We start from the raw sequence: 26,836 nt of genomic DNA, 5'->3' as shown, positions 1-26,836 counted from the left end.
TCTATAATAGATTCCCATGGGCCTTTGTATCCTAGGAGGGGGTCTTTCTTTCTTTCGGTATTGCATGATACTCCCCTTGCACGTGTCAGTACTAGTAGTTTATCTTCAAGGTTGGTGAAAAGCATCAAAACGTATCGTGTTGACCTTTGACCCCCAAGTCTGTTTTTCGAACATGAATGTGAAAGAAACCTAATCTGTAATATCCAGCTCCAAAATCCCAACATATCCATAAAAAATTAAATACGCACACACACTCTATTTTCACAATGTGTCTGTATGCCAATAGATATCTTTTTAAAAGACGATGCACACAAAATCTTGTCAACAAGTTGGTATTTTTATTTAAATGCTTCCAGCAAGTTTCAGACTACTACAAAGCACGAAAAAGTCAAAAGTAAGGGGATTTTCTTCCCTGTTATTGAAGATAAAATATTTAATATCATCTCTAAGTTTTATTCAGTAACATAACGTTAATCAACATATTTGAAAGTGGAATAATTACACGTTGCAAAGTCCTTTTATTTTCTTAGAGGAGCTTCTAGCAGCTGCTTGCACGTTCTTTAAGTGTAAGATCAAAGCAAGACGCCGATGGCTTTACGCCTTCTTGTAGATCAGCTTTCCACTCACAGAGCCCATGGAGAAGGTCTGAAAAAAAATAGAAGAAATTTAGATTATCAACTTGAATTCAAGAGTTAATCAGCATAAACTATCAGTATTTAATAGGGGTGGGTACGGTTACAGAAAATTCAGATACAGGTACGGTTTGGGTCCAGAGGATCAGGTCCGAAACTAAACCTGATTGTCTGAGAAAACTTGTCGATTTCGCTACAAAGAACTCATTGTTTGGTCAAGGACATAGAATAAGTTTGACTGCATAAACTGGTAAAAATGGCAACACCCCTATACTTCACTCTGGATATTTTCTTACACCAATAAGCCTCAAAACATCTGTTCATTTTCGAATCGGTCCAACATCCGGTCCACTAATTTTTTTTACTCTCCAAGCAGAGGTTGAGTCGCGGAGATATAGTAGTATTTGGGAAATTGCGCCAGTAAATTTTCGACTTGGAGAGTATTTGTTTTATATTGACTAACGATCTTTTTATGCTTCGCGGGGCGGGGTTATAACAAGCACGGATTTTGAAATGATAGCCCCACCCCGGTTTGTTTTGAGGCAGAGGTAAGAGGAGTGTACTACGAAAAAAAAGTGTGTTTTTTATTTCATGCAAAGGATTTCATAGTACCATACTTTTCTGCACTATGGGGATATAAACACAGTAATTGAAGGGATATAATTGGCTAAAGGGTACTGTACTTTATTATAGATCATGGTAATTTGGTGTGGTCTAACCTCTGTCATGGTGTCTCCGGAAGGCTGCTTGGTGAAGACTCCCTTCTTCCCGTTGCCCATGTCCGGGACGGTGATCGTCAGCACTCCGCCAGAAAACGTGATGGTTGCCTATCAAACAATAAACAAAGAAAAACACATACAATTCTAGATAAATAAATGAATAAGTAGATAAATAAACTGACACACAAGGCAACTGTCAGATGTCGAATGCATAACAATACCGTTATACCAATCATTATATAACACATATCAAATGTGTATGTTTATCTATGAGAAAATAATACCAAAAGAATACATAAAAACGTATCAAAAATACACACTTTGCCGATACAATATCTGATTTGCCCCTTAGGCGTCGCCAAACAATCTATTAGTGCCGTTGAGCTACTATTCGTCAAAATGCAAATCAAGGACACCAAAATGGCCGCCAGCACCTTCTTACTTCAGTTCCATTAATTGTATAAAATGCTCTTATACCTTCCTGGTTTTCCCATCAATGCCCTTCTTGTCGAACTCCTGCCCCAGTTTGAAGGTGTTAGTCGCGGTGTGGGCCCCGTCCGTGTCAGCCTCCACCAAGGTCACGGAGTCGCCATCTTGGGTCACGGTGTACTTGGCACTTCCGGTCTTCATGTGCTCCCAGTGCTCCTGGGGGATGCCTGGATTAACAACAACAAAAAAGGGAATGTAGCGTCGTTTTTGGCTTGGAACACACGAGGAACATAAGGCATTGCACTGAAGTTGATAACTTTTATTAGAATAACAGTGCCATATACAGGGTACAGACAGGCTACAAGTAAAGGTAGTACTTTTTTTCTTTTCTTTTACCTCCGCGACCGAAGACAGGTAGCCATTTTACACCTGCGTAAAGTAAGGAAGTTTGTGCCCTTGGTACATCAGGGGCAAGGTGGGTTTCTGTAGATTCCTAATCGAACAGTTACTCCAGTTATAGTTATATCTTGATTCTTAATGTCCAGATCATGAAAAAGGAAAACAGAAAGGTCTTCTGCGGTACTCTTGATAGCCGTTAGAGCAGCAATTAAAGTTGTCAATTTTCCGTACATCTCCTCACTTGTATTTTTGACACACACACACTCAAGCTCGCTCACCGCCACACACACACAGTTGACCTCGACATTTGATCCGACCTCTGTTATCTCGCCACACACCCCACTGAGTAATCGGACCATAGGTACGCTGAAAACGTTTCTATTTACCCAGTTTGACCCTAAGGTCGTCTGATACAAGGGAGCCAAGGCTACTTCAATCATTTTTGAAGTGGCGGCAATCGACTGATCCCACCGGCGTTGGAACGCTATACAAGATATCATGTTAGGCTGTAACTACGGCATATTTGATTTGTCTGAATACAAAGTAGCTGTCTCGTAAGTAACACGTAGAATGATTTGGAGATCGATAAGACAGCAATCAATAAAAAACTATTACGTGTCAGAATGTTAGCGCAGTTTTTCCTTCTGATCATGACTTTTCTGTGTGTGTGTATGTGTGTTTTTCGTTTGCTTTGCTGTATTATGTTGAACAATATTCACGGGACGTGCAATTTCGGCGTGCTCATTACCTCAATCAAACAATGAACCTTTTTTGTGTGGGCGTATGTCCCTAATTTGCATAATTAATGTAAAGTGCCATAATTAGTCTAAGTGGTATGATTCGACAATCAACATTGTGACCGCTGTATGTTACTTAAAGATGTGCATAACGAAGCATAGATTATGTAAATTAATTCAATCACACTATTTCATGGAGATACGAGGTCCCCGAACTCGTGTTGATTTTAGTAATGTATTTTATGGATATATTACAGCATTATTGTTTTAATAAAATCAACTGTCTGAAATTCATCCAATTCGAACTTGATTCCGCCTGATCGCTTTAACGCTTACATTCGACAGGGAAAGTATTACTTCTTCTTTTTTTCTGTTTCTTTGTATGACATTATTTCCCGTCAATAAACTGCCTGATGGCGTAATACACCAGGTTTATATATTGAACAGTGCAAGGTCCATTTCCGGACAGATTTATTTGATCCACTCACACTAGGAAAAACTCCTACTCTTCTTTGTAACGGTGGGTTTTTTTTGTGTGTGTGCTACATTTTAGTTCTCCTAAAACAAGAGACCTCCATTCAACGTCCGAAAATGAATCTAGATACCAACTTTCTTCTGTGGGTAAAGTGAAGAAATATACTATTAGGTAAACTGCTTTTCCAAAGGTAAATGCCACAGACGATATTCAACTATATATACTGTAAATGCAGAAATGTTCGCGGTGGTTTTATGTTAACGTTTGCCGCGGTGACCACTTCACCGCAAACTTAAAACCACCGCGAACATTTTCCATTAAAGGATGAGGCTGCAGTCAATGGCGCTACCGGGAATTTAAAACCATCGCGAACACCCAATTTTCCCGTGAAAGTAAGTCCCCGCAAACATTTCTGCATGTACAGTATTATGACGGAGGCAAAGTAGCCCTACACTCATTTTGCGGAGCTTATTAGAAGCTAGAAAAGGACACATACTACACTGAATATTGCGCACACCTAAAACACAAAATGGAAATTCTGACAAACCTGCTTCCTTCAGGAACGCCTCAAAGTTCTCGTGCCCGCTAACTTTCCAGGATCCGTTGATATCTGTGATGGACATTTTGGCGGGAAACAAGTGTTCAGTCAGCGGCTCAGCAAAAACTAGAGGACGTCTGTCGTCTGCAAGTCGGCGTCAAAAGAGAAGGCAGTCTCAGCAACTCCCTCCTTTTATACTTGCAGCCCCACGCTAACCTTTACCCCTTGTTCAAACCAATTCTACGGTCGCTAGGTATAAAAATACGAACTTAATTGTATAGGCATATTAATTTTCCATTTTATAATAATTCCACGGTGTAATCCTTGAAGTGCTGACAGAAAATATTTTTTTTTACGTCAGAAGTTTTGTGGATGGTAGAATTTGTCATTTTTGTTTAACCTTAAGGATAACTTTCTCCCTTTAAAATGTAGGTAAACTGTTCCGTAAGTACTTAAGGGTTCAAGGTCCGGTCATAACTTAACTAGTAACAATTGACCAGTATACGCCCCCCGTCTGGAGTCTTAGACAGAAACAATTTATAACGTATTTGCAAGCGATACAAATCTCGGTCAGACATGTTTGTACGTGTTGCCTTTATCAATGATTTACGTAAAGTGGAGACTGTCTTTGGCTGGTGGCTTTGCTGAGTTTGTATTTGAAGCGATGGCGCGGCTATGCCACCTTGGTGACGGCTACCTGTGTATGTAGTTTGTCAAGTTTGCATAGCGATTAAAAAGAGGTCGAGGACAATGCTTCTTTCATGGACCGAATGAATGCACATGATGTATGCTACGGATTTTATGTCGCATATTACGTTATCAGGTGTAGGGTAAATATGCTTCAAATTAAAAAAAAATTGGGTCGGTTGGTAGGATGCTCTTGTTTTTTTTTTTTTCATTTTATGCAGATTTTGGTCAAAGGGATTCGATTGATACAGTTTAAAATGCAAAAAATACATAAAATGCATAAAAATGGTTATGTTTAGATAGCTTTCAAAGGGATGTAAACCATGTTGCAAAAAAAATCCATCCATTCCTTCGAATTCTCGGCCTCCCCTGTTTCAAACCCAGTAGCTAAAACGCTCCGCTGCAGTTATAAAGAGCTATTAGAGAGCCAAACTTCTATCACTGGGACCAAAACCACGTTACTCAGACATATAGCCAAGAACTTTACCAGCACACTGAATACAAAACAATACATTCAGGCCTTCTCGGGATATCGTGGTCACAATCACACACACATACGCACACTTACACAAGTGCAATGCACACTCACATAAACAATTACATTCACACAAACACACATCACAAATAACTCACACACTGCAGAGAGAGAGAGAGAGAGAGAGAGAGAGAGAGAGAGAGAGAGAGATACACGCACACACAAATACACACAAGCACACACACGTATACACGCACGTACACACAAGCTTCATGCACATTCGCGCGAGGGCGCGTGTGTGTGTATGTGACACATACACACACACACACATACACACACACGCGCCCTCGCGCATTCACACACAGACACACACACACAGTTGCACATCGCACACACACACACACAAACACACAAGTACACACACACACACACACACACACTTCCTCGACTGGTCGACTGGTAATGTTAACTTTCATCGCAAGGCGTCGCTTCCGTTATATGTCACAAGACACTGACTGCGAGGCAAGGTGCTGTTGTCAATACGAAACAATGATGGTTCATTGTGATCATCAAATATCATTCAGTCACGAAGTTACAGTACCAAGTAAGGTCACCCTCCCAAAATTAGTGTCCCTAAGCCCTTTAGGAACTTTCAATCTCATTACAATTTTGTATAAACACACGGATAAAGGTGAACTGGCGTTAAATCTTTATCAGCTTTCTCCATGCAGACGTCATACGAGTTCCTTCTAATCCATGCACGCATTGCCTTATAATTATCTCATTTAAATGGATGGAAACTGTATCCGGCGAGACAAGGATTGTGATTTTTATCTTACGCCTGTTCGTGTCGTTGTCTGATTAATATTGAGTGGAGGTGAACTGGTCAGCAAGCCATCCATAGTATAACGTAATGATTTGTCACATACATGTAGAGTATAACGCTAAGCAAACAGCTTTCAAGAAACGAGCTATAGCAATAGCCGCATAACTAATTCCAGTTTTGGTCCATGGGCAAGCAGTCCAAATTTAACATATGATCGGTATCCTTCGATGGGTCAAATTCTCCAATGAGTGATACAATGTTTGTGGTATATCTAATTTGATAGCCATTCAGTTCTTATGTATTAGCTTTATACCGGCGATCAGCGTTCAAAACTATCACCCTCTAAAATGAACGAGCTATTTATAACTAGCGCATTAAACGGGGGGGGGGGGGGGGGGGGAAAAAAACCCAAACATTAAAATGTTTTTATTATTATTAAAAACTGTTCCCCCGCTTAATTTACTAGGACCTATTCAATCCAGAATATTTTGTATTTGGTTTATCGATATCATTACTTCCTCGAGTTCATTAGAGGTCAGTGTAGTTTTGTTAATCAATAAGAAAAAAGGAGCTATGGGGCCTTGGCTGACAGGGGAAATCGTCACCCGACCGTGTGACACAGGGATTGCGTCATAACTAACGGCGCTGATTGTGATTGGTTCCCTGCTTGGCCCTGTCAGCGGCGGAGACTATAAATCAGGGGAAAACCGAGTCTCAACCCTCCTGTCTAGCTTCCTCCCACCATCAGCAAACATCGTCCAGTCCTGTCAAACCGTTTTCTCTACACACAGCGCTGAGAACTGAGAGAGAAACAGTCTTCCAACATGTCTATCGCAGACCACAACGGAACATGGAAGCAGATTTCAGCAGAAAACTTTCTCCCTCTTCTGGACGTTATCGGTACGTACTTATTTAATGCTTTGTCAAGTTTTTAGAAAAGGTTTAGAATTCGGAACATTGTATTGTTGTGGAGTCGCAAAGAAAATTACCCCCTCCCTTCGTACTTAGGCTGACAGATACTACGGGGACATGAAACCAAGGTCCTCGGCTACTGAAGACCCATGAGCCGCCGAGAGTTGTATATGCTTACCCGCTAAGACAAGCTGAATTCATCCCTGCATTTATATGTGAACTTATTCATTGTACCTTGCAGCCTGAAACTACAGCACTTTACAAACGACTCTGGGATAATTATTTACATTGTACGCTTGCAGTACATTACTAGCACTGCGCGTTCTATATGTGAGGATATAAAATTTTGTCCATTTGTATGATTGTATTTTTCATGACACCGGTATACAGTAAAGAAGCAAAAGGCAACTGAAAGTAATATGAACTCTATAATATGCATAACTGTATGTAGGCAAGGAAATTTCAATATGCATTTAATAGTATATGCGCCGGCTTCTTTGCTTTTATTCTGGAAAGGGGGCGTAATTTTATTTACAGAGCTGCGTTCTATGGTTGCTACTCACTAGCCTGGATATCAGACCTTTCCAGGGTCTAAACAGGCCAGCTCCTCGGCTCTAGGGCCAAGATGCCCCCAATAATGTTTCATCCAAGCCCTCTTACTTTAATAAGTTTGGTAGATATTAAAGAGATCGGCCCTATAGCAAGGCTACAACCCGCCGAATCCAAATCCATTGTCTTCTACGGTCTGATTTCCGTACGTATACCGAAATCGTGGCTTAGATAATCTCTTATATGTCTATATGCAACAGGCTACGGTATAAAACGCTTGTATAGCATCGGATGTTGATGATTTAAATCGGGGTTAGAATTGTTTTATTTCTGTTTGTTTGTAAAGAGAAAGAAGATCTCTTGAACAGCATGGGGTTATTTCAGCATGGGTAGTGTTAAAACATCCCGCAGTGCGAAATGATTAATGGAGGTACAGATAAGAATAGATATACTGTACACTGAATAAGGCTTCCAGATGGAACCCCGGTAAGGGCCACAGCAAGTGAATTTTAGGGATGACATCCTGCGCTCATTAATTTCCGCCTGATTTCAGAAGAGGAAAAAATCGTTTCTTCGTCGGGTAAGGTCAAATAGACCACAATTGGTAAATTAGATTATGTTGTAACATAATAATTGTAGGTAGAATTGACACTAAACAAGTAGCCTTGACTGTACGTAGTTGCAGAAGAGAAACTAGTAGGGTTGTTGTAAGTGTGGCACAATGTGTATGGAAGCTATGAGTGAAGTTGCCAACATGGCAAGTGATACAAGTCTACCACACTAGTGTCATTTTTTTTACTCTAAAATACAGTTACAAATGCGGTGTTGGTTGTGATGCCATGTTTTGTGTTGTAACAATTCTTGTGATGTACAACTTTTACGGTGTTAGTTTAGAAAATTTGTCATCTTGTTTTTTCTTTTTTACAAATCTTGTTTTTTTCGCGCTATAATAAGGCTATATTATTTTTTAAAGTCTTTAGAAGATGTCATCCATGAAATTAAATTACTGTGGCCCAACCACTCTAAACTGTCCTTTTGGGGGCGTTTTCCCCAATCTTAGCTCTCCGAAGTATTATGATCTTTTTCTAACATACCAATAGGATTTTTGATTAACTTGAACTCTTTTAGTTCACAACAGCCCCGTAAAACTTCCATCGGCTTGCTCAAATGAGCTAGGCGGGCGGGCAACGCCCCTAGCACCGAGGAGATATCATGTAGTTCACTGTGTCATATATGGTATCACTAGGCTTAGGATAAGGCTTAGGACGAAGAGAAAAGAAGACTGTGCTCGCTTTTGCAGTGTATGGTTAAACTTAAAGCTGGTTTTAGGAAAATGCATATTATTAAGAACAATGTAGAAAAATGACTGACTGACACCCCCAAAATGTCGTTTGATCCCCCCTAAATGGTTTTGGTTTGTGTGCTTGCCGTCACAGGCATCTTCACAATGTGAAAATTCAATGACCCCCAATGTCCAAGCAGATGTACGGATGAAAATATTTAACGCCTCGCAGTCTTTACCACCATGAAAATGTCTATGTGTATTGGGGTATTAGCTTAATGGTTCGATTGTGTTGACATTTGTTGTGTGGATAGGGGTTGGGAAGACGAAGGTCAAGGTCAATTATGCCCATCCCCCACGTGTGTGACCTTGGTACTGCAGTAGAACGTCCGAATGTGGTACCATTTGTCCTGAACGTGCTATTGTCTTATTGTTATCATTATCATTATTATTATTATTATTATCTTCATAATCATTTTTTTTGCTGACACATAGCATTCGACGTATGGAAAAGGTGGTGTAGATTTGGGTCCCCTATTGGCTTGCTCTGTAGGGGCATTTTCCTGACAAGTAAAATATTTCTGACAAACACTACGATACACCATCCAAACATCTGCTCGGAGATGGCCCCCTACCTCTATAACTATGGCATGAAGGCACTAGGGCGGTAGGGCCATTCCGTTTTTGTGATTCTGTAAATGACTCCGCTTGAAATGCCACACATGGAAGAGTCCAGTATTACCGGGGGTCAGAGGAACAAATCCATCAAATTGGACATGTATAGGATGCAACCTCGCCAGTTGACAATGTAAAACGTTTGGTTCGACCAATATCGCATCTGAAATGAAAAACAAAAGGAGGAAACGTTAAAATTGGCTAGAAAATATATGCTGCCGACTATAGTGGCTTTTGCAAAAATAGCTTTGATTCTTCGCATACACGCTAAAGGAGAGACGAAGGGAAGAGAGAATGATAGAAGGGAAGAGAGAGGGAAAGAGGGAAAGACAGGAAAAGAGGGAAAGGGTGAGGAAAAGAGAGATGGAAAAAGATAGGGAAAGAGAGGAAAAGAGGGAGGGGGAAGAGAAGGGAAAATATAGAGGGAAAGGATGGAAAGATCGAGAGTGAGAAGGAAGGCAGTCATCTATGTGCGGACACACACGCACACGCTGAAATGCCGCCGAAAACTGGCATTTACTTTACAAGTATAGAATGCTGATATACATGTAATAACGCAATTAATAACTAAATAATATAAATCACGGAATTGAATGGTCGAATAGGGCATAACCGTAAGATCGTTTGGCTATTACTCTCTTATATAGACAAACCTAACCAAACAACCTCTTCAAGCCGCCCACCTTACCATCGCTACCGCATTTTCTCTTTGCCTGGCAGTCGTCTTCAGCAGGTTTCATTGTTTTAGTATTCTGGAAGCCAGGTACCTTTACCACACAACTCACTAGTTTCTCTAGTGACTAGTCTAACTAAACGGAGACGGTGGTAAAGGTTTCTTGGGGCATATTGACCCTATAAGAGAAATAACTTGCCTGTGCAGACCCTGAAAACAGTCTGGTATCCAGGCTAGACCTTCTAGGGTGATATGAAAAATTGCAACAGTTTTAAGGCTGCAAATAGCGTGAAGGCTTGATGAGAGAGTGCCAGACTTCCCCCCACCCGATCAATGTACCTGTGTCAGTGGAAGAGGAATAGTGGCGCCGCTCCTAAATGCCAGGCATTCATCTCAAATTTGTCCGAGCGACAACTTTTGAAGGCAATTCTCCTGAAGTAGCGAATGTCTGAGAAAGTCCGGACGGATCGATGGAGGGAGGTTGTACGTGGCAGACGGAGTTTGAACTCGCGGGCATTAGCAATCTTCTGGAGTCACCCGTTATAGCTCGATTCCGTCTCGCAGACGTAGACGGTCGTTTCCATTTAAAACGTTCTATGTTACGTTATGCTTCTTTAACACCGTGATGTTTCAAAGGTTAGGACCGGACATTTTGGCATTTTTTGTTGAATTTTCGTTCTTTTGTTCCTAGATTTCAATTTATCGAAGATAGAACTGGGGTTGTAAAAGAAATGTTGCTTTTCGCGTTTTTTTTCTCTCGTTTTAGAACCCCCCCCAACAAAAAAAAAACACAGCCATGATACACTCCGATATAGCATCAATCGTTACGAACGCCACTACTACAACGCACACAATACCGTAAAAGTTTTAACCCACTCGTGAAGCCGTTATGTGGCGGGTACCTGCAGCTGAGGTGGCTGTGACTGAGGTGTACCCTGGGAGCCAGTCAGGACCGGGTAGCTATCGAGTTTTGTTCGGGGAGCCAAGGCAGTCAGCTCACCTGATCTCACATAAGCACTCCGGGGAGTTGAAGCCTAAATAAGGGCAGGTGGACCTCATTTGGCTTAAACTCCACGGGGCGCTAATAGGAGATCGGGTGGGCCTGACTGTCTTGGGCCACCGAATAAACTGTCCTAGCTGCCCGATCCTGGCTGGCTCCCAGGGTAACTGACGTGTAGCTTTCCTCAAACACAAGGCCTCTTATCCAAGGGACGGCCCTAATAAGCTAACAGAAGTAAGCTATGTACTTATTTGAACTTGAGTTGTGTCAAGAAAGCCGTATAAAGTTCCTTTCCCAATGAACAGTATGTTGATACTAACCAGGACCTATTGTGTTTTGAGCCAAACAAGTTGCCGTTGCGCCACTTAAAACTAAAAAAAGAAAAAAAAAATTAGACAAGTGTGCAGAGGATAACGTAACTTATTTTCGGGAGCGTGGTCACCTTTTCAGATCGCTGACGAAAAAGCTCGACTAGACATCGGAAGAAAAGTTCCCAAGTTTGCGTTTTCTCGTGCAGACACATTGAATATTCATAAAGCAGTGGCTCCTCCAAGACTGGACTGTAGACCTTTTCATCTTACCGTTCGATATCGAGTCATTACTGTGCTTATACCGATTTCATTTGCCTTATCAATCTTTTGAACAACGATATATCACGTTCGTATACCTTTGGCAAGAAGTTGCTAACTTAGCAACTAATTAAATCGTATTTAATTTAAGCATAAAAAGTTCTTCTGTGTTGGCATTTTGTTACATATTTTGTCACTTAAAAAAAAAAGAAGATTAACCTCATATCCGAGGGACGGCCGTAACCGAAACTTTGTACCCATTTTCTAATCTCCGAGCAGATCCTACGGTGCCATAAGATAGTATCAGAGCTTGCCAAGGAGAATAGCTGGCTAACGGAGTCAAAAGGGCCTACGGGAATTTTGATACTAAACATTACGCACAGTGGATCTGGTTGTAGATTACCTATTTTCTCCTGAATGAAGTGAAGAATTTTTTTTTTTTTTTTAAATTTCTGTTACAACGCTTTATACCTGAAAAGAACATATGCTTATCAGGACTAAGGGCATAGCTGGTAAAATAGGCCTGGCCGACCAATGGAGGATGGTTACAAAGCTTTAGCTGATTTGGGAACTCGAGAGAACCAGTAGCATATAATGTTGGTTTATTGCGCAATAAATGCCACTTAGTGGAGTTTTACTGCCCGGCAGAGGGATTGACATCCTGTCATCAAGTCGTAAAACCTGTCTGTACGTCATACCGAGCGGCATCCAATCAAATTGTGCAGACTGTAACGTGGTTAGAGGGATTTAAAGTCTGCGTTTCTAACGGTTTGGCTTGCCAGCTCCTAGTCTAGCTAGTTACCGTCGCCAGAAGGTTACGTTTTGGGCGTGTTTGTCCGTCTGTCTGTCTGTGTTTGTTAACAGCATAACTCGAGAAGCCTTCGTTGGATCCTGGTGATATTTGGTAGGTTGTTTGGGGTCAGGGGAACGAAGGTCACGTTCGATAACGGGCCCCCTAGCCACTTGCAAAAGTACTGCAGCCAAACGTCCATTTTTATAACTCGTGTTCTGGACAAGCTGTTGGTGTTGATTTTTTGGTGGTAGATAGCCCATGGGGCAGAGAGTAAGTGCTGTTAGATTGGACCCCCTAGTGGCTTTTTGGAACTGCAGGCATCGATTTCTTTTCAATCTTAGGTATGAGTTTTGAGAGGTGAAGTTTAACTAAATCTAGAACGTAGCCAGGATGCCTGACTTATTTCCAGGGCCTACAGCACCAAGCAGATTCCTCCGTCAGATTACCTTAAGGTAACTTTCCTGGCTTTGTAGACGCTGTAAACAGTCTTGACATCCAGACTAGCTAGAATTAGAACGGGGATTTGGTAATGTAAAAGGCAAACGCTAAAAAACACGAGTGGCTCCCAAGGATAGCTTCTTCCGTTATATCTTGCCTTCTTCCCTTGCCTTGCCCCCATCGCATGTGCCGTACACTGACAGCTGCACCTCACAGCAAACAGCTTGTTGAAAGATACCTCCAAGACGAATGGGGGAATGCGTTTTTCATTAGGCACATAATCGTTTGTTTGACAGCTTTTATATTCTGGTGTCTGGTATAGCGTTCTTATCGGCGCCCGAAATATTCGTGCAGTCGCTAACCTGGAAGCCAGACATGCTTTGTCATCGGGAATGGGGTACATTTTTTTTCCCGGAGATACGCTAGCCCTGGAGCCGAGGAGCTGACCTGTGTAGGCCCTGAAAATAGTGTAGCTTCCATGTTACCCATATATACAATCAGAATAAAAAGAAATTGGCCCCTGCAGTCCCTAAAGTCAGCCACCAGCCACCCAAACAAGTGGAAACAATACTTGCTCTTTGCCTCGAGAGCTATCTGCTACTCAAAAATCACGACCACCACAAGTAAAAAACACGTAATATTTTGTACAGTTACTTTCAAAATGTCTCTAAAATATCCAAAGGAATTCAAATAGATTACTACTTTTTTAGTCAATTTAAGAACAATAATCATTTGCGTGGCTTAGAATATTGTTTTATTCAGAATAATTTAAGATTATAATATTACAAATATCACTCACAAACCTTCATTGTGACTTGGAATGGACAGTATTCCCCAAAAATGTTCCTCCCAAAGTATCATAGGCCCAGCTTCTGTTGTTGGCTTCTTTAAATTTATTTTAAGCCACGTAAATATATTTACAGTCACGGTCATGGTCAATGTTTCGCGGTTTCCAAGAAGTAATCCGTTCTCCAGACACTCCAGAGGTTTCCATGAACTTTTCAACCCGCCGTTTTTACCAGACGCTCTATATCAGAAGAAACGTGCTACCCACTTACCGGAGATCGCATAAAGGTGACCGTTGATGGACATTTTCAAGCTGCCGTTGAAGAAAATTCAGACCGCCTCTGTAGTGTACGTGTAGAAGCTGGTTTATGCCCCCGTGTACCGAGGTATTTGGTCTCGACTCTACTGCATTTGAACTCTAACGATTATAGGCCATGTTGATTGGATTATAAGGATGACAGTCGCTGTGATCCCCCAAAATGATGCGAGCGTGCGAAGAAAAACAAAGTTTAGGGAAAAAGAAGTTACATTCATAATGAAATCTAAGTGGTCAGGAAGGTTGACCAATTAAATTACTAAACACATACATGTAGGACATGTACATGGTATACGGAACAATAGATTATTCAATATTTTTTTGTTTTTAGCGCTTGCATTATAGACGTTCAAAACAACGCAAAGTAACGCACGGGCTTTTTTTCGAAGCAGATGTTGTGTAAACCCATGATCACAATTAAACAACACTCAGAAATAAGTTTTTCGTCCAAATGTCTAACTTAGTACATTTTGTCACGTTTATTTTTTTAACTTGGTTTGGGGTACTTTTTTTTTCATTCGCTGAATGCTCATTTTCTCTTTGCCTGGTTGCCACTTTTTCCAGGGCCTATACAAGCCAGCTCCTCGGCTCTAGGGCCAACATGTCCCCAAGGAAATATTACCACATCCCCCACATCACCCCTAAGCTCAGGGTCTTACTCAGGGGTGGTTGTGTTCACATGTTGTCCCTGGAGCTGATGAGCTGACCTGTATAAAGCTACATGTGAATACTTTACGTTTGTGACCGCATCTGAACTGTTAGCAGCGACACCTGTCCTGCAGTTCAATGTGAACCAGTCAGAGTTGCCCTGAAGAAGGTGACAGACGGTCACCGAAACGTCGGTGATGAGAATATTTAGCATTGGTTGTGTATAAAAAAAGTGTCTCTTTATTCAAGCCCTGGAAACAGTCTGGCATCCAGACTACCTTTCTGTAAACACACAACTCAGCAGAATCTCAGTACCGGGGGCAACGACCTTCTTGACAGAAAATGAATGACTGGGTTTACTCACTCAAGACAGTTTGTTTATTTTCTTATACCCGATCACCAAGAGTGCCAGAGAATAGGTGACATTGACAGAGGGTTACCAAACAAAGGGAGGCGTTTATAAAATTGAAGGTTACTTGAGTAAAAGAAGAAATGTTCGAGGATATTTAGTGTCGCTGTATAAAGCGGCTATAACGTGTATGTAACGTTACATGGGAAGAAGATACAACAGAAAGTTCCACGATGGTTTTCAGTTAACACTGCAAAAAGGTTACAGCAAAAATTTCGAAAATAAAACCAATGCGTACTTTCCCGCTTTTACTGAGTATAGTGTCGTCTGCAGGTGTAGTGAGATCGTACCGGAAGTCCCGGGGGACGACGACAAGGCAAGGTGCTCCATGTTACCCCGGGAACGTGAAAATCTCCAAGAAGATGTTGGGGTGGACTGGAGATAGCTACGATTTTTAAAATTCTAACTGTCAGGGCTTTCTGTAGAAGCGACGCCGTGATGCTTTGTGTTTGATTTGTTTACGTTTTTTTCCCTTAGGATTTTCTGAAATCTACATAGTTTCACAGAAAAATGTACTATCTATAGGGTAATAGCTAAAACTAGCATCTGCTCGGACCGACTTGATCGACTCTATGCCTATGTGTTCACCCTGTAGTATCAATTTTCGGCCGATTCCTTAATTAAAAAAACAACAACAACCATACCCTTAATCGTTTAAAGCAACTTCGACATAATTAAATATATGCAACGGGCTGCAAAAATAAATAATGGAAACGTATACTACTGTCATAGAATATTACAACTAATACAAGGTCAAACAAGTAATGAAAGAACAAAAATTAAGAATCTATTGTCTGGTATACTATATTGAGTGTTCTGTCATTTGTTCAGCCTTCCTGACAACTTTTGATTTCATAATGAAAGCATTTTTTTGTCAAACTATTTTTTTCCAATTCGCACGCTCGCATCAGTTTTTGGAATCCTAGCGAATGTCATCCATATAATCAAATCAACATGGTCTTACCAGAAACGCAATTTTCAAGGCTGCTACCAATTGAGCAACAGGAACATGCCTACGAAGTGAATTTTAGCTGCTCTCAGAGGAATAAGAACTGTAAACAAGTGAATAGGGAACACGTGGAAGAACGCGGACTGTGACTCGTGACAACAGCCGTGGTGACAGGCAGTCACTGTCATGACGGTAGGAGTCTAATCTCACAGTGTTCTTTTTTTTATCAACTGACAGGAACGCTTTGTAATGTGTCATGTGGAGAAGCCGCGTACATATTTACAGCATATTTGATCTACATGTAAGCCGTCTTAGTAGATTCTTTGATTTAATTCCGACAGGAGATCACAGGATTGTTATCTTGTATTATGCTTATTTCACCAGCCTTTTTTCATGTGTCCATGGGGGGATAAGAATGTAGATGTAGATTTAGATGAGTCTCTTCTGTCCTCTCTTTGAGCTATAATATGACCGGATACCAGGCTATAGTGAGCAGTAAACCCCGTGCTGACTTTAACAGATTTTTATGGATGACGGTAGCAGGATTTCTCGGTAGGGTGGTGCCACCATGCCACGGTGATAGCGCGATGAAACATCGCAGACCCCCCGATGTTCTAACGGGCCGTGTCATGTGGATCCCCGCTGGTGTCATGTGGAGTCCCCGGTGATCGGGGTCTTCTCTCCTGTCACACACCATCAGCTAGAAGTGATGGATGGGTGGGAATGGAGCTCTTCCGCTGTGGGGGGCCGAGCACGGCTCGCGAGTCAAGTCAGAGAAAGATGACAACAAAGATGTCCGAGTCATTCAATATGAAAGGAAAGTTCAATTTGCATTAGATGTTTCTAAACGCATATGTCTCGGGCCTCTGCCTATTTCGGTGTCTTTACTCAAGCGTTCGTTGTTATCTAGAAAAAAAAAGTAGTCTGCAAACTATAAAGATGCCCGAATCAGTATCATGTTCTCCGTATCATTTTCTTAGGTCGTTGTTAGCTGATACAAATAAAATAAAATAAAAATAAAAATTCACACACGCGCACACACGCACACACACACACACACACACATACAGACACGCACACACTCACACACACACACACACACACACACACACACACACTGACTCACACACACGCACACACACACACACACTCACACAGAAGCAACAAGGCTTTCCTTAGTTTAAGAACTGGCTCGGGAGTCAAAGTAGTAATCGAAAGATTTTTAAACACGGAAGAAACTTTTTTCAGGCCTTTTGATTTTTGTCTCTATACTTTGTCCGTTGTCAAACGTTTTCTGTTCAAAAACTCCTCACAAGTAGACGCCAAACCATTCCCTTACAAGAGTCTTTCAAGCTCACTCACAAAACTTTCTCGCAGACGTAACCACCCCATCCGGACCATCTGACTCACACACAATCTCACTAAAAAAACTCCCCCGGGTACCCAATGTACTTGCCTGGATACCATACCCCAGCTACTTTGAGATCTGGCTGGGGTTTGGTAATTACCAGGCTACCAATGTGCAGCACATGATTCTGGCAACTGTCTTCTCTAAATTCATTTACTGATAACACGAATATAATTACATCTCCCGATGAAGTATTATATCAACCTTGTTTACGTGAATCCCTAACTTTAGCATCTCCTTGTTGATGACAATTCAGACCTGTTATGATTCTCTAAATTGATGGAACTTGTCCTGATATTGACGACAGACGCAAGAGCTATATGCCGTCGCGCCAGTTCCACAAAGTTATGAGCAAAGGGAATTAATATCATTACCTTTAGATTAGCGGTAACTGTTTCCTGTCTGCTACCCTGAGACCTGATTGAGTTGAACATCCCATATAAGCTGTGCTAACTATGAACGATCGTGTTGTTTACGTTTATGAATAATGGCGAAAGAAGCTTGTGAGTATGAATAAGCAACAGCCCTTGAATTGACTGCATATATACACACTATGATGCATAAACTTCTATAAATGACTGAATATGCAGAAACATTGAAAAAATGGGCAGACAGCAAAGGAAATAATTTTTTTTTCTTTCTTTCTAGCATCGCTGAGAAATTGAACGAAATACAACAAAACTTGTTGGATTTGCTGATAGATTCGGTACATGTTTTCAATGGGGTGATAGCCTGGTATCAAGCAGACGTCTGCTTTTCAAATTTCCAATACCCTGCCTACATAAGATCTAACATACAAAAGGCTGGATACCAGGCTAACTGGACAGCTATATTGACAACACGTAGCAGAGGAACGACCAATATATTTTCGTTTATGAGTCCTTTATCCCCACCAAAAAAGCAATCTGTGTCAATGTGTCGGCTATCTATATACCGCAGCTGTCAAAGTCAGCGTGGCTTACAAAAACATGGGCGGTCCACATTCGCTACGGGTCACAATCAGTTATGGCGGGAATTCAGGGATACAACACATATGGGGGGATCAAATTGTCGTCTGACATCGAAGATGGCCATTACTGTAAGTTTGTAATTCTTCGCGATGTTCACTGAGACTTCTTACAGTGAAACCAGAAATTGGGGTTGGAGGTCAAATTGTTGTCTGACATTGAAATGACCAATACTGTAAGTTGACAATTCTTCGCGATGTTCACTGTTACTTCTTACCACGGAACCAGAAATTTTGGGTCGTTTGACATTAAAGGTAGCCATCACTGTAAGTTTGCAATTCTTCGCGATGCTCACGGTGACTTCTTACCGTAAACCCAGGAATTTTCTTCCTATTTACTTCAGTTCAGAGATTTTATTTCTAGTTTGTTTGATGGCAAATACCTGTCAGTGTCAGAAAAAAAAAGCAGGTTTGGTTAACGCACTCCCTTGCGACTTGTTTTCGAACTGCAGGGTATTTTGTTTTGCTTCGATTGTCAGCCATGGCAATTTGAATCCGTTGCTTGAACATTAAAATATGTATATACAATTTATATATCATTCCCATTGACAAACACACACGCACAGACACACACAAATATCTGGAATGTTTTGGCCTAACTTGATGCCTGTTTCAGATAGCTAATATGTTGCGAATTCCGGCGAAAAAAACTCCAGCCTCTCAGCTTACATTAAGTGAACTTTTCACCTTCCGTTATGAAGCTAAACATGTCAGAAGAAAGTCTGAGTGCCCGGGTGATAAGACCAAGTAGTGATATCGGCTGAGGAAAACAGATAAGTCGTGAGCTGAGGCCATGTTGATTTGATTATATGGATGGCATCATCTGGTAAACACAAAACTGATGCTAGCGAGCAAATAAAAAAAGGTTTGGTCAACAAAACTTGCCTTTATGATGAAATTTGTATCAGTCGTTTGGTATTCGAAGGTTGAACAAATGACCAAATACATAGTATATAGTACCGAACATTCTTTTTTCACGGTTTCTTGTTTGACCTTGGAATTGACGTTGACATTAGAATATGTTTTCCGATGTTTTGTTTAAAACCTACATCACATATTTTGGCCTTTTTGAAGCTGCTTTGTAGGGCTAAAGTATGGTTAAAAAACTTTTTTTGAAACGGCCGAAAATTGATGCTCGTGTTGATCTCATCCATATAATTATCTCAAAATGGCCTATTAAATAAATTGGGTAGTGCCATCTTGACTGACAATAGCGGCTCGTTTGCCGTCCTGACTGACAATAGCGACTTATTTGCCGACATTCTACAGAATCTTTGCGCCATAGGTTCCATGATTATTTCCGAGTAAAGATTGGTAAATTATCGCTGGGTCGGCCTGATGATATCGTTCTGTGACAATTATTTTCAATTGCTTGCAATCGTGCCAGACTGGATGTTGATGTAGTGAACATGCTTATTTTTGTGTTTTTCACCGAGTGATTTCAAGCGTTTGTTGTCAAATGTATAGTGAAATGGAAAATATTTTGTAGATACATGTATGTGTTAGCGAAAGCGACACATATAAAGTGCTAGCCTGCGATTTGCATCGGGTAGATACACCTATGGGGTCTTGGCTGAGGAGATTTATCGTCGTGCCTGGCGGGCCGTTTTAAATGTCGTCCTATCCTCGTCTCGTAAATGCGTCGGCGGCGCCGCGGGATCTGGGTCAACTGGAAGGATGTCAGTGTCGGTCTGGTGCAGATAAATCAAGGGGGGAAGGAGGTGGTAATATCTGTAACCTGGTCGCCAGTCTCTCCCGGGGTTGTGTGTTGGGTTTCCTCGGTGATGTAAGCTTCTCTCCCCGCCTGACAACTAAGTCCTTCTCGGTGATTTTTCCGTAGTTTGGTTAAGGCAAAATTTCCAAAGGGGTACATGACTTTAATAGGGCACAAAAGCAAAGGGTTTAGACTTAGTGCCAAGGATAGTCTGCTAGATGCCAGACAACTACTAGGGCCTTCACAGTCCTGCTACTCAACTACATTGTATGGGACCACTGAGAAAATTTCACTACGGCCCCCACCCGCTCGTGGGCCGTGACAAAACAGTCCGGATTTCAGGTTCTACTATTTCTGTCCAAAAGTACACATAAGAGCTATAATCATTGAAAGATATTTGAATCATATTTGCTTATTTGTAAAATAATACTCTCAAGTTCAACTTTCTCCTTACCTGCTTCGCATGATTTTTAACTGACCTTAAAGTTTTACCCGCCCTTAAACGCTATGAATGATAAACAGAATGTATACTTAAGGTCTGAGCTTCGACCTTAGAATAGACATCTTAACACTATCTACCACACCTTCTGTTTGCCCAGTCTTGTTTAAACTACTTTCACCCGGCTGTCACCTGATAAGGTTTCCGACCAACAGATACATATCGAAGGGCTAACCAGCGCGTGAAGGTCTTCCAAACTGCATCGCTTTTCTGTCGTTATTTTAGCGGCTTAGATTTAGATTTATTGAAATTGCAGACAATGCAATACATGGCAAACCCAGGTAACTTAGATGATATTGGGTTAGTCACCATTTATCGTAGACTGTTGCACGATTTGGATTTCGTAGACGTTTTACACGTGGCAGAACCATTAGACAAAAACGTATTTTTTTTTTATTGTAGCAAGAGAGCTGGTAGTCGAACGACTGATGTGCGACTCTATCCCGACAATGCCATGTACTTCGTGTGGCAATCCTACAATCACATATGAACGAGTCATGTGCCATTGAAAGAATAGTGCCACGTACACATTTTTGTACGGAACAGTTATCCCTGTGTTCAACCCTTTTATATCTACCTAGTCTTTTCGTCATTGTATACAAATGACGAATATATTAAACACCTAAAGTAGGCTCAAATACCACACAAAAAGAAAGGCTGTTTATTTCAAAATTTTAAACAAACTTTGTGAAATTTACTGCTAACGTTTATTTCCGTTTGAGTAGAGAAAATTAGTAGTGGCTAAATTTCCACTACATGTAGTTGACAACCATATATATACTTGGCGACTAGCTATATTTCACAACGACTTGCCCCAAACCTATCTAACCTACTTATCAACCCATTAAACAAAAATAGCTGAAGGCTTTGACCGTATAAGTACCAGACAAGTCACCACAGGCGTTATCTTTTAGTTTTTGACACATTTCCTAAATGGCATTCTAGGGATGATTTACGATTTTATTGACATATATTAATGACATAGGCTGTTAATGGGTTGATTATGAAAAATAATTGCATTCCTGAAGTATTACGAATGTCTGCTTGTCCAAAGTCTGTTTTTTATTACATGGTAAAGAAAACATGTCAACTCCGTTAGCCAAAATAGATAGCAGGAAATTACCTAATGCTATATATAGATATGATATGCTTTGGATATTACGGCTGTTTCAGTAATTTTTTTTTTTTGGAATTCATTATACCAAAGAGGCGAGACTTTAAACCATTATTATTAATTTTCATGTATCTAATGTGCAATTTGATACCACAGACATCTGTTATCATGCCTCTTATTAAAATAAATGAAATATTCAGAAGAATCGAATGAGTAGAAACAGTTCCGACGCCGGTGAAAATGACGTTCATTTTTCACAATGTACGGGTTGATTTCACGCATCGCAGCGTGTTCTCATTTAGAATTGGAAAATTGCAGTCCACTATGAATAACTTACCCATTGGCTTGATATTAACGTTTTACATAAAGGTTGGAGCCCCTGTAACGGTTATGCATGCAGATGTTTCTACGGTGACCTTCTAGGTTTCTCAGCCGCTTTGAAAAATGTGTCCCGGTCTATTACATCCCCTATTGTTGTATAGGGACGTCAAACATATAACGCTAGTTCACCTTTCTCCGCAGGATAGCCTATATTCGTTGTTTTACCAACACGGTATATTAAGTGATATCAAGTCGAGGACGGTGGTTTCAAATTGTAATATGTTCAAACTACAGTAGTTTGAAACTATCGTCCGTCGACCTGATATCATCAATGATATCCCTAAATAGCCGAATGGTGACATCTAGCGACCTTCAGTAAAACAGCATTGGTTGTAAAGGCTGAAGCCTGCACTTGAAAACACTGACGTTATGTCTGAATTGTCCCGCCTTTTTCCAGGGGTGTCTCACGAAGTGAGAGACGGTTACGATGTATAAGTGACACCTATCGATCTTCAGTATTAAGGCACTGATTGTGCGGGTACCCGTCAGGATGACACCTGGACAGTAGCTACAGTGTACACTGAATGCATACATTAACAATGACGTCATTTTCCCGCCCTTTCAGGAGTGTCTGACGAAGTGAGAGGCAGGTTCAAGGCTAACGATGCTGCCCTGGTGACGTCAGTGGCTGTGGAAGGAGACACGGTCACGTGGACCACCGGTACCCAAACCGGCATCACCATCTCCAAAAACACCTACAACTGGGGCCAGGAGTTCGAAGAGGCTTCGCTGGACGGCAAGAGGCGCATGGTGATTACAAATTTTATTTCCTTCCTTGCAAACAAATATAGAACGTTTTATTTAATCTCCAAGCAGATCCTACAGTAGCATAAAATAGTATCAAAAGCTGGCAGAGGAGTGAAGCCGGATTAGGAGTGTGTTTCTCTACAAGGCAAATGTACATCTCTAGGTTGACTGCACTCCTTGGCCAGTTAACAATGTAATGCTACCATTGGAGGATCTGCTTGGAGATTAGTTTTGTTACTCATTTTTCATTTTAAGGAAGCTGATTAGTGGTAATACTAGTTTAGATTTATCCTCGTCGTAACATATATCCGTTGTTTTTAAAATAGACTACATAGGGATATATGGTGGTTTCTAACTGCAACATTTTAGAACTATTGTAATTTGAAACCACCGTCCGTCGATCCCTAAAACCTTATTAAAACGTATATAGGGTACATGCGGATAAAGGCGAACTGCTGGCCACAATGTTGATATTTACTATCTGTGTTTTTAAGGGAACGCAGCTTAAGCATACAAAAAATTAATTTTTTGTATAGTATTTCAGAAAATTTCTAATCTTGATCTTAATCTTAATCTTGATCTTAATCTAAATGTTGGAATGCCCGAAAGGCGAAAACACATTGGCAATAATTTCCTAAAAAGATTTAGGTAAATCATACTGATAACGTCACGTGAAAATCTGCTGAGTATATCTTGTTATTATTGTATGTATTTCCCCGTCGTATACAGACCGTACACACATACGAGGGCGGCTCCAAGATCCTGACCGTTATCCCCAACTTTGACGGCCAGGGCACGCCCATGAACATGACCCGAGAAGTCGTGGATGGCAAGAAAGTCGTGGTAAGTGATGGAGTAAAAGCGCCGACTAGCAGCTGTCATGATTATTGCACCGTTCAATGCTGAATTTCGTTTTGGGTGTTTACTATAACACAATTCGTAGAGAACTTTAGATGGTATGTTTGTTTTACATATCATGTATATGGTTTAATATCTTTATTCATATATGTTGATTGAAAATTTTTTCCCGTGCCACGTTGATTCAACTGTGTGGATGACATCCGTACACGCGCACCATTTTTTTCGTCCATTTCCAATAATACAAAGGGTCTTTTGACTTACTGTAAATCGTTTAATGAAGTTCCAATCTCTAAACATGTCCCATACAATCTCTAAACATGTCCCATACAATCTCTAAACATGTCCCATACAATCTCTAAACATGTTGCACAAAAATTACGGAAGACGAATACAATTGTAGGATGCCAAGTCAAAGATTTGAAAGAACAAAAGGAAAGAATCTAAATATTGTTAGGTATTCTGTAAATTAAGACTGTGTTTAGTCATTTGTCCAACCTTCCCGACTAGACCACATAGATTTTGCATAGCCTCTACTGAGCGCGATGTTGAGGAAACGTACTCTTCTGGCCGGCTGACTCCCTTAGCGTACTTTATACTCCATTTGTCCAATTTCTACAATATATTATCAGACCACCGATCCAAGGAGCCTCGTAGAGGCTAGATTTTACACTGAAAGCAAATTTTGTACCATTTTTTTCGCACTCTCCCATAAGTTTTGAGGTTCCCAGAGGATGTCATCCTATAATTAAATCAAGATGGCTTAATTTTACAAAAAGCAAGCATTTAAATCCATACCTAGGTAAGCATTTTATAAGGAAATTCCTATTTCTTTCCAGATCATCTCTTTCAAGGGGATCACCGCTAACCTGATATATGAGAAGGTTTAGGAACATTCCGAGCTCAGGGCACAGTCGGCTTCCAGCTCAGACAACGCCAGTATTACGCATGCATAACAAATATAACACTCGTCACTAGCTAAATAACGTGTAACTTGCTATACTTTATTGTGTCAACTCTATGAAGCGCTCTTTATAAGATTAAGATAGATATAAATGTATACTATAGATCTATGTGGCCAATTATTCGTAACACTATGTGTCAAGTACAGCTTCTATACATACATCATGTACCGTCACACTAGAGTACAATAGAAACATATACTTCGACTGTTACAGAAACACATCTGTGGTTAAAAAGTAAGGTGAACTAAAACGTCGGTATGATAACAGTATTACATACAAATAGATAACGTACTAGTTGTTTTATTTTATTTATCGCCATTAAAGATAACGAAAAACAGGAAGTTTAGAGCTTTGTATTGTTTTCTGTCTTGTTTTCTTTAACACTAGTCTTGACTTTATTTTTCCCATGTGGCAAACAGATAATCATACGTCTCTCAATCTCGTACTTCTCATACAATAATGACTGCTAACAAACACAAGGTTAGATGGCGCCTTTGTGTTGATAACAGAGCAAAATTCTTACAAACAGGGATTCTTCACCAAAGAATTTTTTTTTCCTTTTTTTAAAGCAAGGAGCTTTTATCAGATAAAAGCTCCTTGTTTAAAGTAAGTAAAGTGCATTTTTTCTGACGTATGGCAAAACCATGTTTATAACTATTACGGCTGGGTTAATAAAAACGTTGTCACGCGTTCAGCTCGAGTTCATTGCTTGATTTCAAGACATTTATATGATAGTCCCATATGTACGGTTTCAGTTGTTGATTGTCAGTTATCAGATTTAAAAAAAAAAAAAAAAACATATGCGTGGATAAAGGAAACGGCCAGCTATTTATATACAATTAATACCATGACTGTCTCTGTGTTGGTATCTTTACGCGTTTGATTATGTATTTTATTAATTGAATCGGTGTCAAAAAGCGTTACAAATCTTCATACATCATATCTACAGACGTAAACAAAACGTCAGACACTGTAGAGGCCCCAAATACATAAAGAAATGCACAAACGCATATACACACAAAGAGAAATACGAACACCAACACACATGCACATGTACACACATGCATACATGCACACACATGGAGAAATACGAACACACACACACACACACACAATTAAATCGTTAGATGTCACAAAAATCCCCGTGACATATATGTACATACATGCAAATATGCACAAAATACACACACAAGCATACATACAGACACATACGCACGCACGCACATTTTCATGAACAAATACAGCACCAACACACATACACCCTCTATTGCATTGTCACAGCCCAAAAGTCCATGCGCCACCTGACGAGTCTTTCGCAAACAACAACCAGAACTACCACTTGTCAGCCTGCAGGTATTACCTAATCGGTTAACATACAGACAAATCCCGAACATTATTGGATGATTGTGCTAATGTATTTTTTGAAGGTCGCAAAGACCTAGACCTAGAATTTCAGGATCAACACGTTTATGTTAATGAGAAATCTTCAATTGCAACAGAGCACATATATGAATATTGTGCCTGCGCATGCATAACTAAATCGCCAGAGGGCATGGTTTGCAAGACGAGTACACACAGTTCCACACGAGTGAATGACAACAAAGGGACGTCTTCAAAACAAAGTAACGACCTCGTTTCTTGTCAGCCATCCAAGTTGTAATGAAGTGTTTTTAAAAACGCTAATTTGAACCATTTATTCTATAGTAGTCTATCACATAGTTAGAGTGATAAACTCAACGTCTACTGGGGAATAACTGTATCTGTAATATCCTTTTCCATTATAAAGGGCTCTCACCACTCTCTCTCCCTCTCTGAGTTTCATTTTGACGTCTATGACGGATGGCTCTACTGATTAAATAGAAAGAAACATCTCTGTACGCTTTGTATATGTTTTGTTGTCTTTCTAGTCGCACTTATATCATATACACTGTATGGAATCGAAAAATACACACTCCGTTTCAGGTTGCTGTTAAGAGCCTCGTGCGATCGAGAAGTAGTTTAAAGAATTGTTCAAATTTGAATTAAATGGTAATTAACCGTCGTTTTGGGTATCGTTGAGGAATTTTCATGTGAAGAAATGTCATGAAATGTTACGCCCCAAGACCACTTTGGCGATGACTTTGCTGTGACGAGCCGATGCGACAAAGAGCTATGCGAATTTTGATTATGTATTCATTTGTTTATTTACTTAGTTTAACAACATTTGTGAGAGGATTGACATAACAGAT

General features: G+C 40.5%; 2 protein-coding genes across 2 annotated transcripts; one reads left to right on the top strand and one right to left on the bottom strand.

The window, feature by feature from the left end:
• Nucleotides 1-316: 316 nt before the first annotated feature.
• Nucleotides 317-4,104, bottom strand: LOC118432593 (14 kDa fatty acid-binding protein-like). The gene is made up of 4 exons (XM_035844225.1): nt 3,939-4,104; nt 1,829-2,007; nt 1,352-1,459; nt 317-645 (listed from the first exon to the last, which is right to left on the bottom strand). The coding sequence occupies exons 1-4, from the start codon at nt 4,012-4,014 to the stop codon at nt 595-597; spliced, it is 414 nt and encodes a 137-aa protein (XP_035700118.1). The 5' UTR covers nt 4,015-4,104; the 3' UTR covers nt 317-594.
• Nucleotides 4,105-6,626: 2,522 nt separating this feature from the next.
• On the top strand, nt 6,627-24,951 carry LOC118432412 (fatty acid-binding protein 9-like). Its single transcript, XM_035843971.1, has 4 exons — nt 6,627-6,817; nt 22,604-22,788; nt 23,515-23,628; nt 24,483-24,951. The coding sequence occupies exons 1-4, from the start codon at nt 6,742-6,744 to the stop codon at nt 24,531-24,533; spliced, it is 426 nt and encodes a 141-aa protein (XP_035699864.1). The 5' UTR covers nt 6,627-6,741; the 3' UTR covers nt 24,534-24,951.
• Nucleotides 24,952-26,836: the final 1,885 nt, after the last annotated feature.

The sequence above is a fragment of the Branchiostoma floridae genome, chromosome 15 (assembly GCF_000003815.2).
Source record: "Branchiostoma floridae strain S238N-H82 chromosome 15, Bfl_VNyyK, whole genome shotgun sequence".
Taxonomy (NCBI): Eukaryota; Metazoa; Chordata; class Leptocardii; order Amphioxiformes; family Branchiostomatidae; genus Branchiostoma; species Branchiostoma floridae.
This window is presented reverse-complemented; position numbering and strand designations above follow the sequence as displayed.